We start from the raw sequence: 16335 nt of genomic DNA, 5'->3' as shown, positions 1-16335 counted from the left end.
CCAAGAGCTTGAATGTGTCTAAGACCAGGTTTGAATCCAGGTCCTCCTGATTCCAAGCCTGACATTCTATCTATTGTGCACCTATTATTTTATTTTATTAGTTCCGTGCTCAATTGTTGTTCTGTGTGTCTTTTATACATGTCCTCATCAAAACTGTCCAGTCTTTCATTATTTGTTTTCTGAGAGTAAGAGCCTAGTATACTTAACGTGCTTAGTCAATCAGTCAACAAAACATTTGCTGAGTACCTGCTATGTGCCAGATACTATCCTGGGTACTGAGGATACAAATACCCCAAAAAATGAAACATTGAAATGAAGGCACTTACATACTTTAAAAAAAATTATTTTTTCCAAAAAAAAAAAGGTCCTTTTTCCCTCCCATCCACCACTGACCCTCCAATGAAAAAGTAAGAAAAACCTAATCCCCTGTTTCAAAAACGTATAATCAAGCAAAACCAATTCCCGCCTTGGCCATGCATGTGTGTGTATGTGTGTGTATGCTTAGAGATCTAGACATTTTGCTACATTGAGTCCATCACCTACTTCTTTGTTGGGCAGTGATGGTATGTATATTTCATCATGAATTCTCATTGGATCTACCAGCATTCCTAAGTCTTTCCAAGCTGCTGGCAGGCGATTCAGTCTGGGTTATACATGTATTATCACACAAAAACATATTTCCATATTGTTCATTTTTGTAAGAGGATAATCATAAAAAACCGAAACCCAAATGTAAGTGAAAAATCATTTGCTTTCATCTGCATTCCGACTCCAACATTTTTTCTTTTGTTGGAGGTGAAAAGCAGTCTTCGAAAGATGCCCACGTTAGCAATAGGCCCCTGGCAACCCTAGCAACTAGCAATGGGACCCTAAATGGATATGGCTATGTCATTAGATCAAGCCTCTTGTCCAGGCCTGCCTGGAGAAGGTCATGAGGAGGAAGTGCTACAGGGTGGACGGGCTCTCAGCACTGAAGCTTGTGACATCTGGGTGAAGGCTGCCTTCAAGCCATGCTGGCAAGTTAAAGTTTAACATGAGAGGATAGACTTATGCTATTCTTCTATAGTCTAAACCTAGTTACTTTTAGGTTAATTATTAGTTAATTATTAATTAATTATTGCCTATTAATGATGAGAAACTAATCACCACCTCAGTGGAATTGCACTAAACTAGATAATCATGGGGACAAAATGATTGATTCAAGATGGCTGGGATTCTACTAAAATAGGGTGAAGGTCAAATTATTTCTCACACTACTTAAGCCATATTCAGCTCTAACACCAGCCTTAAATCTGGGCTTGTCCAGCTTCCCAGGGCTGCTCTCTTGGTTTAGTGCTTTCAGTGAAAATCAGTTCCCTTTAATCTTTGATTAGTAAAACTACTCAGTTCTTGCTCTTTATTAGCTTTGGGGAGTTTTCCCCCTCTCAAGTTATAGATTAAAGCTAAGGGTGACATGGGCAAGATTTTAAGGAGTTTTCTTTTCCTCAGAATGTAGATAGCATCAGAAAGCAAGGCCATCTTTCCCCCAGCCAGTTCTTCATTGATAGCAGAGAATTCTCCTTTCTTCCAATCAACCCTTCTAAACAGCAGGACTTACTTTCAATCAGATCAGCTCCCCACATCAATAGCACTTTAGCAACAGGACTCTGGGTACCATAGCAACTAGAAACAGGTCCTAAATTTATATGGTTGGGTAAGTAGGTCAAGTTTCTTGTCCATGCTTACCTAGAGAGGGCTATAAGTAGGATGGGGCATGGAGGGGGGACCACTGAGTGCATAAGCAACTTCTCTTGCTGACTTCTCTGCTCTCTTGGCTGCACTCAGTGCCTTCAGTCTAGGACTCCGATTCTTATATGACTTCTGATAATGGCTTTTTAATACCTCAAGTCAAGACCTCCTCATGAGATGTGACCTATCTCTTACTTATGTTAATTATTTCCTATTTGTCCTAGATATAGCTTGTTTTCCTTTTGTCTCCTCCCATTAGATTGTAAATTCTTTGAGGGCAGGGACTCATCTTTTGCCTCTTTATGTATCCCCATCTCTTAGCACAGTTCCTGGCACATAGTAGGCACTTAATAAATGTCTGTTGATTGAGTGGGGTTGAGAAATCTTCTCCTTCACCTTCTCCTTCTCCTACTCCTTCTTTTCTTCTTCCTTTTCCTCTTCTCCTTCCTCTTCCTCTCCTCCTTCACCTTCTTCTTCTCCTCCTCCTTCTTTTTCTTCTTCCTTTTCCTCTTCCCCTTCTCCTTCCTTTTCCCCTTCCTCTTCTTATTACCCTTCCTCTTCCTCTTCTCCTTCTCTTTCTCTTCCTTCTCCTTCCTCTTCCTCTTTTTCTCCTCCTTTTTCTTCTTCCTTTTCTCTTCCTCTTCCTCTTCTTCTCCTCCTCCTCCTTCTTTTTCTTCTCCTTCCTTTTCCCCTTCCCCTTCCTATTACCCTTCCTCTTCCTCTTCTTCTCTTTCCCTTCCTTCTCCTTCCTCTTCCTCTTTTACTCTTCCTTCTTTTTCTTCTTCCTTTTCTCTTCCTCTTCCTCTTCTTCTCCCCCTCCTCCTTCTTTTTCTTCTCCTTCCTTTTCCCCTTCCCCTTCCTATTACCCTTCCTCTTCCTCTTCTTCTCTTTCCCTTCCTTCTCCTTCCTCTTCCTCTTTTACTCTTCCTTCTTTTTCTTCTTCCTTTTCTCTTCCTCTTCCTCTTCTTCTCCCCCTCCTCCTTCTTTTTCTTCTCCTTCCTTTTCCCCTTCCTCTCCCTATTACCCTTCCTCTTTCTCTTCTTCTCTTTCTCTTCCTTCTCCTTCCTCTTTTTCTCCTCCTTCTTTTTCTTTTTCCTTTTCTCTTCCTCTTCTTCTTCTCCTCTTCCTTATCACTAACATGAAAAAATGTTTTACATGATTACACATGTAAAATCTATATCAGATTGCTTACTCTCTCTGGGAGTTGGGAGGCATGGGAGCGAGTGAAGGAGAGAGGGTAGATAGGAAAGAGGACGAGATTTTGGAACTCAAAATTTTTTTAATGAATGTTAAAATTGTTTTTCCATGTAATTGGGGAAGAATAAAATATTACTTAAAAATTATAAAAGAAAGAGGCAGTGCCTTGCAAATATAAAAGGAATAAATACAAGGTAGTTCAATGCAGTGCAGTAGGGAAAGGCACAAGCAAATGGGAGGGTCTTGAGAGGCTTTGTGTATAAAGGTATTGATGATGGTGATAGCTTGCAACAACTTTACAGCAACTAAATGACATCTTAATGGTAGACATAGTTCCCCATCATGATGATGGCCAAGCTTTAGGAAGGTTAAGCAATTTGCCCAAGATCATACAATTGGTGAGTCGTCCAGCCAAGATTCAAACCCAAGTCTTTTGTCCAGGGCTCTTTCCACTGAACTGCTGCGGATATAAAATAACTCTTTCAGAGGCCACAATCCCATCCTGTTGGCTAGATTGTATAGCATGATGCTGAGTCCCAAGAGTTCTTGCTGAGCCATCTGGGTGCTTAGTACCATAGGACCAAAGCCAGCTTTGAACCAGAGGAGGAACAATAGTGTTTGTCTGTCACAAGAAGGTCAACAGTGGATCAGCGAACAAAAAGCTCAACAGGACCATAAACAAAGGTGGTGAGAATGCAGGACTCCCACAGAATGCTAACTATTAGAGCTGTCAGAAATGCGCTGTCTTGGAACGGTGTTGCAATGGGAATTTGTTTTCTTGCGTGGATTAGACTCAGTGGTTATTGAGTCCCCTTCCAGCTCTGAAATTCTGTGAGCCTGTGATCCAATGAAAACTAAGACCAAAGGCCAATACAGCAATTCAATGGGATAGGACACAAAGCCGATCAAGAGTAAGGATTTGGGAAGCTGCTATTACACTCTGGGAATTGTTTACCCAACGGTGAAGGGAACTAGCCCTTCCTCCCCATCACTGCTGGCCCCTGATGAAGATACTGTTGCTTGTTGACCTCATTCTTCTAAATTGGAATTTCTTCTCTTTCCCCTAAATCTGTTTCTCCTCCTCTTCTTGATGTCCCCGTTTCTGTTTCTGTCCATGGTACCACCATTCACTCCCTCCCATGATGGACATCTAAGGATCAATTTGATTCTCCATTTTCCTTCAATTCTCTTATATCCTCTGTTGCTTCACCTATCAAATAAGTAATAATAATGCCTAATGTTTATACGTACCAGGGCACATAGGGGTAGCTAAGTGGTGCAGTGCATAGAGCACTGGGCCCAGAGTCAGAAAAACCAGAGTTCAAATGTGACCTCAGACACTTCCCAGATGTGTGGCCCTGGACAAGTCACTTAACCCCTACCTTCATAAAACCGGAGAAGGAACTGACAAACCACTTAAGTATATTTGCCAAGAAGATCTCATGAACAGGTATTTTTTAATGCTAAAAAAGATATGACATCAAAAGATGAAGCCCTTGGATGGTCCATGGGGTCATGAAAAGTCAGACACCACTAGACAACAGCAGGAAATGTGCCAGGCATTGTGCTAAGTGCTTTACAAATTTTATCTCATTTGGTCCTCACAACAACCCTGGGAGGTAGGGGCTATTATTATCCCTATTTTACAGATAAGGAAACAGAGGCAAACAAAGTGTAGTGACTTGCCCAGGGTCATGCAGCCAATAAGTATCTGAAGTCAGATTTTAACTCAGGTCTTCCTGACTCCAGGTCTGACTCTCTATCCACTACAGAACCTAGCTTCTCAATAAGGATACATAGGGATAATAATCGCATCAAAATCATGAGAACAGTTGTGAAAATGTTATCTAAAACATTTGGCAAATCTGAAAGCCCTATATAAAAGCTAACTACTATTATTGTTGTTGTTGTTGTTATTGATCAGTTGCCAAGACCTCCTGATTCCCTCCCCATACTATTTTTCCCATTGGTCCCCTACTCTCTATTTCTGGGGTACCTATGGCTGGTTTAGACCCTTAAGGGCTCCCCATCTCCCCCTTTTCTCCATTCTAATATAACCTTCGTGTGTTTGAAAAACAAACCTCTGTGTCTAAAAATAATAATAGCTCACATTTCTATGGTACTTTTAAGGTTTACAAAGTGCTTTGTTGTCTCAGTCATGTTTAGTCATATCTGATTCTTCATGACTCTGTTTAGGGTTCTCTTGGCAAAGAGACCAGAGTGGTTTGCCATTTCCTTCTCCAGCTCATTTGACAGATGAGGAAACTGAGGCAAAGAGTTACATGACTTGTCCAGGGTCACACAGCTAATAAATGTCTGAGGTCAGATTTGCACTCAGACCTTCCTGACTCAAGGTCTGGAACTCCATCCTTTGCACTGCCTAGCTGCCCTTAAAATGCTTTACCCATGAAAACATAAATCCCCGCCAAGTCAAGATGCTAGCATGTCCCTGGTTTTCGTGTCCCTGGTGTTCTAGCCTAGTGGCTGGTCCATAGTAGATGTCCAATGTTTATCGACTGGCTGATTGATAACAATAGTAGCTAGCCATCCTTTTCTCTGCAGAGCTCTCAGAGCTCCTAGGCAGCATGATGGCCATGTGCAGATGTCCTTCGATGGCGACATACTTTGGTATCAAGAGCCAAACCCTCTGGAAAGCCTCAGCTTCACCCTGTTGATTAGCTGACCGCACCATTCGGGGTTTGGCCTTCTCCAGCCAACGATGAGCCAGTGTCCTTTTTCATTGTTCTTAATTAAGTGGAAGATGATTATTCTACTTTAAGAAGGCTTTTCCCGGAGCACAATTACCACGTCCAATTACCTAGTGAACAGTGCCTATTAGCAGCTCAGCTTACAGCAAGCAGGCTTTATTTTGTTAATTTTCTGTCTAAATTACTCTGTTTAAAAAAAAGAAAGAAAAGAAAAGGCAAATGAGGCCAGGTCACAGCTAAAGATTTATTAGACTCGGAGGTTGTGTCTACACAGAAGCAACTGGCTGAAAGGTGACCCACTCAGTCCAGCATCTGCATACCTGGTCTACACAGCAGCCAGTAAGCAACTGGTTCAGTTGAATTAGACCTCTATTTTTGAGTGTGTTGGGCACTGAAGAGAGATGGAGAAGAATAAAGCACTTTCTCTGTCCTCAGAATTTACAGTCTAGCTAAGGAGATGAGACCTTCAGTTCCATTTGAGTCAGCAGGCTGCAATACCTACTGTGTGTGTACCAAGCAAGAGACACTATGTGTGTCTTAAGATAGGAGTTTCTGGGTCCCAATCTGACCTCAGACTCTTCCTAGCTGTGTGATCCTGGGCAAGTCATTTAACCCCCATTGCCTACTGCTTTTCTGTCTTGGAACCAATATAGAGTATTGACTCTATGAGGGAAGGGAAGGGAAGAGAAGACAGACAGACAGAGAGAGAGAGAGAGAGAGAGAGAGAGAGAGAGAGAGAGAGAGAGAGAGAGAGAGAGAGAGAGAGAAGGAGGAGGAGGAAGGAAGAAAAGGAGAGAGGAAGAGAAAGAGAGAGGAAGAGAGAGAGAAGAAGAGAGGAAGAGGAAGAGAGAGAGAGGAAGAGGGAGAGAGAGAGAGAGAGAGAAGGAGGAAGGAAGAAAAGGAGAGAGGAAGAGGAAGAGAAAGAGAGAGGAAGAGAGGAAGAGGAAGAGAGAGGAAGAGGGAGAGAGAGAGAGAGAGAGAGAGAGAGAGAGAGAGAGAGAGAGAGAGAGAGAGAGAGAGAGAGAGAGAGAGAGAGAGAGAGACTATAACACAATGGGTAGAGAACTGGACTAGGAATCAGCTTGACCTGGGTTCAAGAAGCACTTCTGACACATATCAGCTGTATGACTCTGGGCAAGTGAGTAACTTCTCACTGTCTCCAGGCAGCTCTCTAAGACTATTAGTTGCAATAGCTGATCTACCAGGGCAGAAAGATTTTCTCCTAGAGGCAGCTCCTTATATTCATGAAATCACTAGTCCATCCCGAAAGCAAAACAAAGAAGATACTGGCAATAATGAAAACAAAAATGGAACAGAACCTGCCCTCGAGGAGCTCACATTCTGTAGGGAGATGACAACATGTACATAGACATGCAAATATAGACTATGTACAAAGAAAATGGAAAGAGATGGGGGAAAGCCCTCTATATAAAGGCATCACTGTCCTACAAGTTATCAGTGACTACAGTGTACATGAAAAGATCACTTCAGGAACAGAGAACCAAGCCTGGATACAGGAAATCCTAGGTTCAAATCTGGCCTCAGACACTTCCTAGTTGTTTGACCCTGGGCAAGTCACTTAACTCCCTTTGCCTAGCCCTTACCACTCTTCTACCTTGGGAACCAATGCTTAGTATCATTCTAAGGCAGAAGATAAGAGTTTAATTTTTTTAATAATGACTGGGTTATAAATACAGCAGACCTCATTAAAACATATTCAACTGTTTTTAAGCTAGAATATAAAATAATAATGATGATAACTAGCTTTCACATACCATTTTATGACTTGTATTATCTCATTTGATCTTCATAAACACCCTGGGAGATAGCAGAAGAGGAACATGGTGGCATGACTTGCCAATATGACAGCTAATGAGTGTCTGAGGCTGGTTTTGAACCCAGGTCTTCCTGATTCCAGGAATCTGCTCTATCCACCATGCCACATAATACCATAAGGTATATAAGGTAAAAGACATAATGCAAAAAAAAGTAATTGGAGAAATTCAAAGGGTGATTTTAGTTCAAGAAAAGAATGATACTACTTGGAGAAAAGGAGTTTGAGTTAGACCTTAAAGGATGACTGGGAAAGGATTGACTTAGAAAGTCTCAGAATCTCGGAGTTGGAAAGGATCTCAGATCCATAATATCCAGCCTCTACCCTAAAATCTTGAGTATCAGCTAGAGGGGCAAAGCATTCCATGTGGAAGAAAGAACTACAAGCAAAGGCATGGAGGTGGGATATTTCTTAAGATTCAGCTGTTTTGTGACAAATAAGAAAACCCAGCCTCAGGACCACTATAGATGCTATCTTTTCAAATCAAATCACTGGACCATCCAGATATCCTGTCTCCATTCATGGTCTCAGGCTATTTACTACAACGGGAAAGAGGGAAACTTTTCCCTCTCTCCTCCTGAAGTCGGACTCACATCACAGGGTTTAGTGAGTTCATGAAGTCATTAGTGTGTGGCTGTATGAAAGAGGACTAGAGTTGGAGCTTGGAAACCATGTTCAAACCCCAGCTTTGTCTTTTGCCAACCACATAGCCACATGAGATTTAACTACTCTGAGCCTGTTTTTCCAACTTTCCAACCCTAAACTCAGTACTTTTTCCACCTACCTCACAGGGTCGAGTCAATAGATATTGGAGTTGTTATATCTTTCTTCTTCCCTATCCTGCCCTCACGTGGTGCTTAGTAAATGTTTAATAAAGTGGTACCTAATTGAATTTTATTTACCATATTATACTTACTAAGGCAGGGAAATCTGTAATCTCTTGGATCTATTGAATTCAATTGACATCATACACTTTGCAATGTGTTATGGTAGCATCACGAAATTGAGTAATTATATCTAGACAATGCATGCAGTTGCAAAAATAAACCAGATTCAAGGTTCCCAGTAGCCAGTGTCCCAGGAGCTTGGTTTCTCACTGTTAATGCACAATATGGATGGAGTGAAAAACAGTACTCTAGGGATTGTTTCACCTGGTTTCTAAGTTGAGGAGGGGAGCATGGGAGACCTTGATGTGAGAGAGGGAGGGTTACTTTTGTGACATTCCTGAAGTTGGGTGATCTTTAGGAGAGGGAAGAAATCTTATCATTTAAAGTTAGGTAACTTACTGGCAGCTGAAATTTAGCTTCACAAAATTTGGATTAAATGGTGGATAAAAAAACAATACCGAGTTAGACATGCTCATTTTTTAAGCCCTTACTTTCTTTCTTAGAATCAATACTGAGTATTGGTTCCAAGGCAGAAGAGTAGTAAGGGCTAGGCAATTGGGGGTAAGTGACTTGCCCAGGGTCACACAACTTGGGAATGTCTGAGGCCAGATTTGGACCCAGGATCTCCCATCTCCAACACTAGCCTTCTATCCACTGAGCTGCCTAGCTACCCCCCCATGCTAATTTTTAATATAACAAAAGACTACATTTTACAAATCTTCTCCAAGCAAATTTAATCTAAAATAACTGCCACCTAAATAACTAAATATAAAATATTTATATGTCAAATGAATATAAAATAACCAATTAACCATCCTATTTCCAGATCAAATCAGTTCATTTAGATTTCTCTGTGTATAAAAACGTACCACAAGAATGTCTTATCCTGCTTTCTTTTCTGACTTCCTCCTCTAGGTTCCACTCCCAGGTTACATCGAAGCCTATCCCCGGTCACGCTACCAACAGACATCCCCTTCGAGACTCCCCCGGCAGTACAGCCAGCCCACCAACTTGCACCCAAGTCTGGAGCAGGCCCCCATGGCCTCCACCGCAGCATCTCAGCAGAGCCTGGCAGAGAACGACACTTCCGACGCTCCGCTGACCAACATTTCCACGGCAGCCCTGGTGAAGGCTATCCGGGAAGAGGTCGCCAAGCTGGCCAAAAAGCAAACAGACATGTTTGAGTTCCAGGTCTAACACTTGGGAGTTCTCTACTCTTGTGGCCATTGAATTCTGAACCATGGAGCCTGCAAAGAGACACGGACACATGTCTACCGTCTGTTTTTCAGTCCACACTTGGGAGAAGAGGCGGTTTTCTACCCAACCCATCACTTTGAGAAAAGCTGAACTCTGGGGTTTTTGCTAAAAACATGGAGTAACTTCCTGAATAGCAAAGCTTTGGATCTGTCAAAGATGTCTTGCCTGGTAACCGTGTTTGATATGCTGATACCTTAAATCCCTGGAGTATGATTGTATGTCCTTAGAAGCCTTAGGCATGAGAGATGCTATCTGGCCGATCGCTCTTCAGTGCCATATTTCATAAGTAATCGGAGAGAGGACAAAACCCAGACCTGACTACCAGGACCTCTGCATGCTTAATCTGTATTTCTATGATAAAACACTGAGGACGAACGCCAGACTGCGTTCTTTCTCATTGGAACAATAGCAAAATTTAAAGAAACAAAAATCATCTCTAAACTTGGGAGAAGGAAAACCAAATCAAATCGAGTAACTTCGGCCCTTTTTATTGCAAACTCATGCTCAAACCCAAGCGAAATTTCCATCTCTGGTTCTCACCAAATGATCGCCCCTGTAAATAGCCCCAACTCAGTTTCTCGTTAACCGTACAATGGCCCGAAAGCAGAGAAGATGGGGTGGGAGACTGATTGTGAAGGCGTGATTGGTGTCTGCCGAGTTCTGAAAGGCTCCTGTTGAGCATCTGAAAAAGTGTTGGCATTTGGGGAATAGAAATCATTGTGAGTTAGACTGAAGATCTAACAAAAAAAGAAGAAAAAGAAAAAGAAAAAGGAGAGAAAGAGAGAGAGAGAGAGAGAGGATTGGTGCAAAGAGCTTTGGGGAATTCTACCAATGAAAGATGGTTATTTGAATCTGTTTTCTTTGCCCTACATTGAAAGTAGCCTGAGAACCAAGCACCTCTTTCTCTCTTTCTCTCTCTCGTGGAATAATAGGTACATCCACTCTCACAAGGAAACCTCTGTTTATCACGGAGCTGTCCAGCTCTCTCAAACAATGCTGTTCAGTAAGTGCTGCCAGGTGTCTCCAAATAAAACTGTGATTGATGTCTGTTCAGACTGGGACATGTGAATGCAGACTTTCAAATTCCCAGCCGGTGTTTGTCGAAACTTTGGAAAATGGACAACCTGTTGACTTTACGGTCCGATGTAAATCAATGAAAACAAATATATGAATTTAACCAAATCAGCTTGTTCAGTGGAAGCAGGGGCTTGAGGGGGTAGGGGAGGAGGGCTGGTATTTACTCAGATTGCAGACTGCTCACCGTGCTGGGCTTTAATGTTGCTACTGGAAGGGAATCTGACCTCTTGAGCTCATTGTACAGGACACGTCATCCCCCTGAGCTACTGAACATGTCCAGAATTCCTTTACCCCAAGTCAAATCAAATAAAGTAACATCCTGACCTCGGGCAGTACTCTGGGTTCCTTCATTGAGAAACCAACTTCAGTAGCTGAAGCCTCCGGTGTTGGGGATGTCCTTGACACCCATTGAATGATGTGCTAATGGCCTCTCGTCATCCCGTAATCCATTCAGCTACAGCCATACCTACATTCTTTATCTGAGCCGATCACCTCATTCTCTGCCTGAGTTTCTTTGGTCTTTAACTGAGATGAAAAGTCAAAGTTGGGTTAGCTTGGGGGGTCTGCCTAAAATCTGAGAGAGGGGAAGGTTCAGGCTTTAAAGCACACACAGACTTTTCAAACCGAGCAGTTGTTTGTTTGGAAGACCAAGAGCCCACTTCGGATAATACGAGAGATGGCGGGAGGATCCCACATGGCTCTCTTGGTCAGACCACCTAGAATAGGGAGGAACCTTTTGGTAATGTGCTCGATTTTTCCAAATGTTAGTGGTTTTTGTTATTTTAAAAAAATCCGATATAAATAAAATGTATTTTTATAATGTCCATGTGTATATACTGTATATTTCTACCAGGGGCCAATTCGCTATTGACTAAGAACTAAAGTCAACTTATAAGGCGGCAAGACTTTCCTTGAACAATTGTAAAAAGTCATGTGTAAACTTCATCTTAGCTAGGCAGTCAACTAACGTGAATGCAAAAAAGAGCCAAAGAAACTCAGCCTTTCATACAAATAGGTGTTGGTCTGATAGTCGGTTAATTCTCCCAAGTCGCTTATTAATGCTAATATATCATCAGTGCTGCTCGGTCAATCCAGATGTGTTCGTCTCCATCCAAGTGGTGTTTGCCTGGAAATCCTGTATGTCAAATAGAAGCTTCAAGACAATTGTGCATCTTAAATATTTATGCTTGGGGATGAAATCTCTGAGCTCTGGACATGTTAGAGATGATAATGAATGCATGTAAAATTCATGGACATGTAAGTGAGGGTCCTCGGCCTTTACCTTACCACAAGTTTGAATTTTTTTCATATAATTTTTACAAAAAAAAAAACAACTGTATCTCCCTGTTTCCCCAGGAAGAGTTATTAAATCTTTGAAGTCAATTCTAGTCAATTATATTTTTTTAATCTATTGGGAAAATGCCAGCATTCATCCTAAGAAAGATTCTAGTGTGTTCTCTCTTCCTACCTGTGTTCAGAAAGACTCTGTTAACTTGTACTCCTAAATATTAGTGCTGGGAAAGAGCCTCTGAAATCATCTCAAATCGAGCCCCTACTCATTTTACAGATGAGGAAACTGAGACCCAGAGAGGATAAGGTGAGTTACCTCGCCTGGGTCTACCAGTCAACAAGTATTAAGTAGCTATTATGTGCCACTTACTCCTGTTTGCCTCAGTTCCCTCAACTGTAAAATGAGCTGGGGAAGGAAATGGGAAACCACTCCAGGATCTTGGTGAAGAAAACCCCAAATGAGATCTAAGAGCATCACTACGACTATAAAACAATTGAACAACCATGAGTCAGGCACTGTGCTAGGCACTGGAGATGCAAAGACAAAATAAAATAGTCCCATTCTACAGGGGGGAATGATATTTCACACAAAAGTATAGGCATAAAGTAATCAAGGGATGTTTGATTTCTGAACCTCTGATCATCCTATTTCTTTCTTCTTTTTTTCTTAAAATAACCCTTACCTTCTATCTTAGAATCCATTACTAAGTATGAGTTCCAAGGCAGAAGAGCGGTAAGGGTTAGGCAATTGGAATTAAGTGACTTGACCAAGGTCACACAGGAAGCATCTCAGGCTGGATTTGAACCTAGGTCCTCCCATCTCCAGTCCTGATTCTAATCTCCTGAGCCATCTAGTTACCCCTGCCCCATGCTTTCCAACCATGTTTTTATAACGTACATCTATACTTTTTTTTTTGAAGATAAGATCACATCTTCTTAGAGTATATGGACAATATCTCCTTTATTGACACTTCTGAATTTGATACATTCTTACTGGACTCAGTGGCATGATATAAATGGGTTGCTCCAAACACAGTGAGTGCTCTGAGGTAGCGAAGATTTCCTGATTTTGAAAAGTATATTATGGAACAGTTGGTTGACTGAATGGATAGAAAGCCAGGTCTGGAAACAGGTTGTCCTGGGTTCAAATCTGGTCTCAGACACTTCCTAGCTATGTGACCTTGGACAAGTCACTTAATCCTAATTGCCTAGCCCTTACCTCTCTTCTGCCTTGGAACTGATATTTAGTCTCAATTCTAAGACAGAAGATAAGGGTTTAAAAAAGAAAAGTAGATTAGTAAAACATTTGGGGGGTTCAGGAAGGGGAAATTTAGCAAGTACAATTTGTGGCACATGAAAGCTTGTTATCCCTTCACCAGATGATATTTGAAAAAAGTTTAGGCTTTGTGCTTTGATTCAGTAGATCTTATATCCAAAAGATGTTTCTACCCAACATGGATTGATTCCATGCCCCAGACTACCCACAGAATCACAGTCACAATGTTGGAAGGAATCTCTGAGGTTATCCAAACCAACCAATCTCTGACCAAGAATTCCCTCTACAAAATCTGACTGCAGATACTTCCCAGCTGTGTGACCTTGGGCCAGTCACATAACTCCGATTGCCTAGCCCTTATCACTCTTCTGTCTACACTAAGGCAGAAAGTAAGGGTTTTTTTTTTAATTTCCCTCTACACCACAATCAACAAATGGTCATCAACCCTGTCTCCCATGCCAAAAGAGCCCATTCCACCTGGAGATAGATCTAATTATTAGGAAGTCTTTCCTTATGCAAAACGAAAGGAAAGGAATATAGCATCTACTGTTTTAAGTGTTTTAAATATCTCATTTGATCCTCAGAACCTTGAAAAAAAGGTGTTGTTGTTAATAAAAATATTAATGTTATTAAATCATATTTATCAAATGAGACATTTGTAAAGCATAGTATCTGCCACCTAGTAAATGATAGTTAAATGTACTTACTTATTAATTATCCCCATTTTACAGTTGAGGAACCTGAGGGAAAGAGAGGTTAAGTAATTTGCCCATAGTCACACACCTAGTGTCTATGGTCAGATTTGAACTCAGGTCTTCTTGACTCCATGCCCACTGCTCTCTCCACTGGTCCCTTCCCTGCCACATGAAGCCAGTCTGCTCCTACAACTTCCACTAATTACTCTTGAAGGCTAGAAATAATCTCATTCTGTGGCACAAGGATCAAAAGTTAAACTCGGGGGCAGCTGGGTAGCTCAGTGGATTGAGAGCTAGGCCTAGAGATGGGAGGTCCTAGGTTCAAATCTGGCCTCAGACACTTCCCAGCTGTGTGACCCTGGGCAAGTCACTTAACCCCCATTGCCTAGCCCTTACCACTCTTCTGCCTTGGAGCCAATACACAATATTGACTCCAAGAAGGAAGGTGAGGGTTTATAAAAAAAAGTTAAGCTCTTATAACCCCCAGTAGGTAAAACTGTCACAGCTGGAATAGGAGTAGAAGGAAATATTTGAAACTTCATCTCAACAAAACAAAGAAGGAAATCTCTCAAAGTTCTTAATCTAACCATATGATCAAAACTATTTGTAATAAAATATTTTAAGTAATTTATCTAATTTGTTCTCCTTCCAGTCTTCTTATCCCTCTACATCTGTCAGTGTAATCAGTATATATAGATATATAGATTATGTATATATATCTAATTCTAGATCTTTTTCCTTCCATTTGTATTATTTAAAGTCTTTCTTGATTTCTGTATATTCTTCATTTGTCATAACTTAATAGCATGATAATATCACATTACAATGAGTTTAGCCTTCTTATAACCATTAAATATGTTCTTTCCAATTTTTTCATTGCTCCAAATAGAATAGCTATGAAGATTTTGTGCAGTTTATTGGAATCAAATGGGATCATGGGGTCAGAGATTATGATAAATTTTGCATTTTACTATGTGTTACCAGAATGCTCTCCAAAAGATTACATCAATTTACAATTCTACCAACAATGTATGAGTGTGTCCATTTTGTTTCTCTTAGTTTTGCTAATTTGATAAGTATGACACATTAATTTGTATTTAGTCCCGAGAGGACTTAAACAAATTTCAAGTTATCAAGATATAATTTGTTTCATCTTTTCTACATTGAGTATTCATATCCTTTATGCTTTATCTATTAGAGATTTCCTGAGTGTCTTATAAATGTATATCAATTCTGTAGAGATTTTGAAAGTCAAATTTTTGAGAATTATAAAATAATAAGCATTTAATTACTAGCTACTAGGCGCCAAGTTCTGTGCTAAGGTCTAGAGATAAAAATTTTAACAATATATCGCTTTTCTTTTTGTTTTGATTATTTTGTTGTTGTCATTGTTGTATTTGCATGGACTGTTCTTTTGTCCATTTGTCTGCTTTTCTCCTTGACAAACCTCAGTTTTGATAATTATTGCTCTGTGATGTTTTCAAGTCTGACAGTCTAACTTCTTTAGCCAAATCCCTTTTAGCAAAATTCCCTTTTATTTTATCTAAACAATAATAGCCGACCATTTATATGGTGTTTTAAAGAAGTCATTGTATAGATATTATCTCATTCAGTCCTCGCAACTACTTGGCTGAGAGAGAGAAGTGACTTTGCCAGGGTTATATTGGAGGGAGTATCTAAGGGAGGATTTGAATTCAAATCCTCTTAAATTCAAAGTCCACCATACTATCTTGCCATTAGGAATTCATTTAGCTTTATGGAGTAACATATTGGTATTTTGATTATTATTGCCCTGAAGCCATTCGATAATTTGGAAATTACTGACATATTTACCCAACAATCCTCAACACAACACAAGGGGCTCTTCCGACAAGCTTTGCAGAGTTTTATGATGGCTAGAGATGTGAAAGTCTTTTGAAATGCATGCAATGCTGTACAAATCTCAGTATCACACTCACTATTGTCTCCATCTGCGTAGCTAAGCTTTATTTCTACCTAGCAACATGTAATGGCTCCTATCTATTGGATCCACTTGTGTTCTCAAAATTTCTAAAATGTCGCTACTTGCCAATTCAGTATAATTAAGCATTCATTAAGCACCTGCTCTTTTTGTTACTTACTGGCGGTGTAGAATCTTCATTGTCATACTTGGATTTCTATGTTCCCTGGCACAGAAGCATCAAAGCAGGTCCTGAATTTCACCCTGGACAAATGATCATACTCATGTAATACAAGAACTACGTATCGACCCACTGAGAGGCAGAATGGCCATATGGATAGAGTACTAGAAGTGAAGGAGACTGAATTTGAATCCTGTACCACATAAGTCCTCTCCATTTGCTTATGGGAAGGGCATTTAACTTCTCCAAACCTCAGTTTACTCCTC

At 40.7% G+C, this 16335-nt stretch overlaps 1 protein-coding gene across 1 annotated transcript in view; it reads left to right on the top strand.

Annotated features, from left to right (window-relative positions):
- The window catches only part of KIAA1549L (KIAA1549 like), a 365855-nt gene extending 350558 nt beyond the window's left edge, over positions 1-15297 (top strand). The window contains exon 16 of the mRNA XM_056803787.1: positions 9270-15297. Coding sequence (XP_056659765.1) covers positions 9270-9551 — 282 coding nt within the window. The 3' untranslated portion in view covers positions 9552-15297. The remainder of the gene's footprint in view (positions 1-9269) is intronic.
- Positions 15298-16335: the final 1038 nt, after the last annotated feature.

This window comes from Monodelphis domestica, chromosome 6, assembly GCF_027887165.1.
Source record: "Monodelphis domestica isolate mMonDom1 chromosome 6, mMonDom1.pri, whole genome shotgun sequence".
Lineage (NCBI taxonomy): Eukaryota > Metazoa > Chordata > Mammalia > Didelphimorphia > Didelphidae > Monodelphis > Monodelphis domestica.
This window is presented reverse-complemented; position numbering and strand designations above follow the sequence as displayed.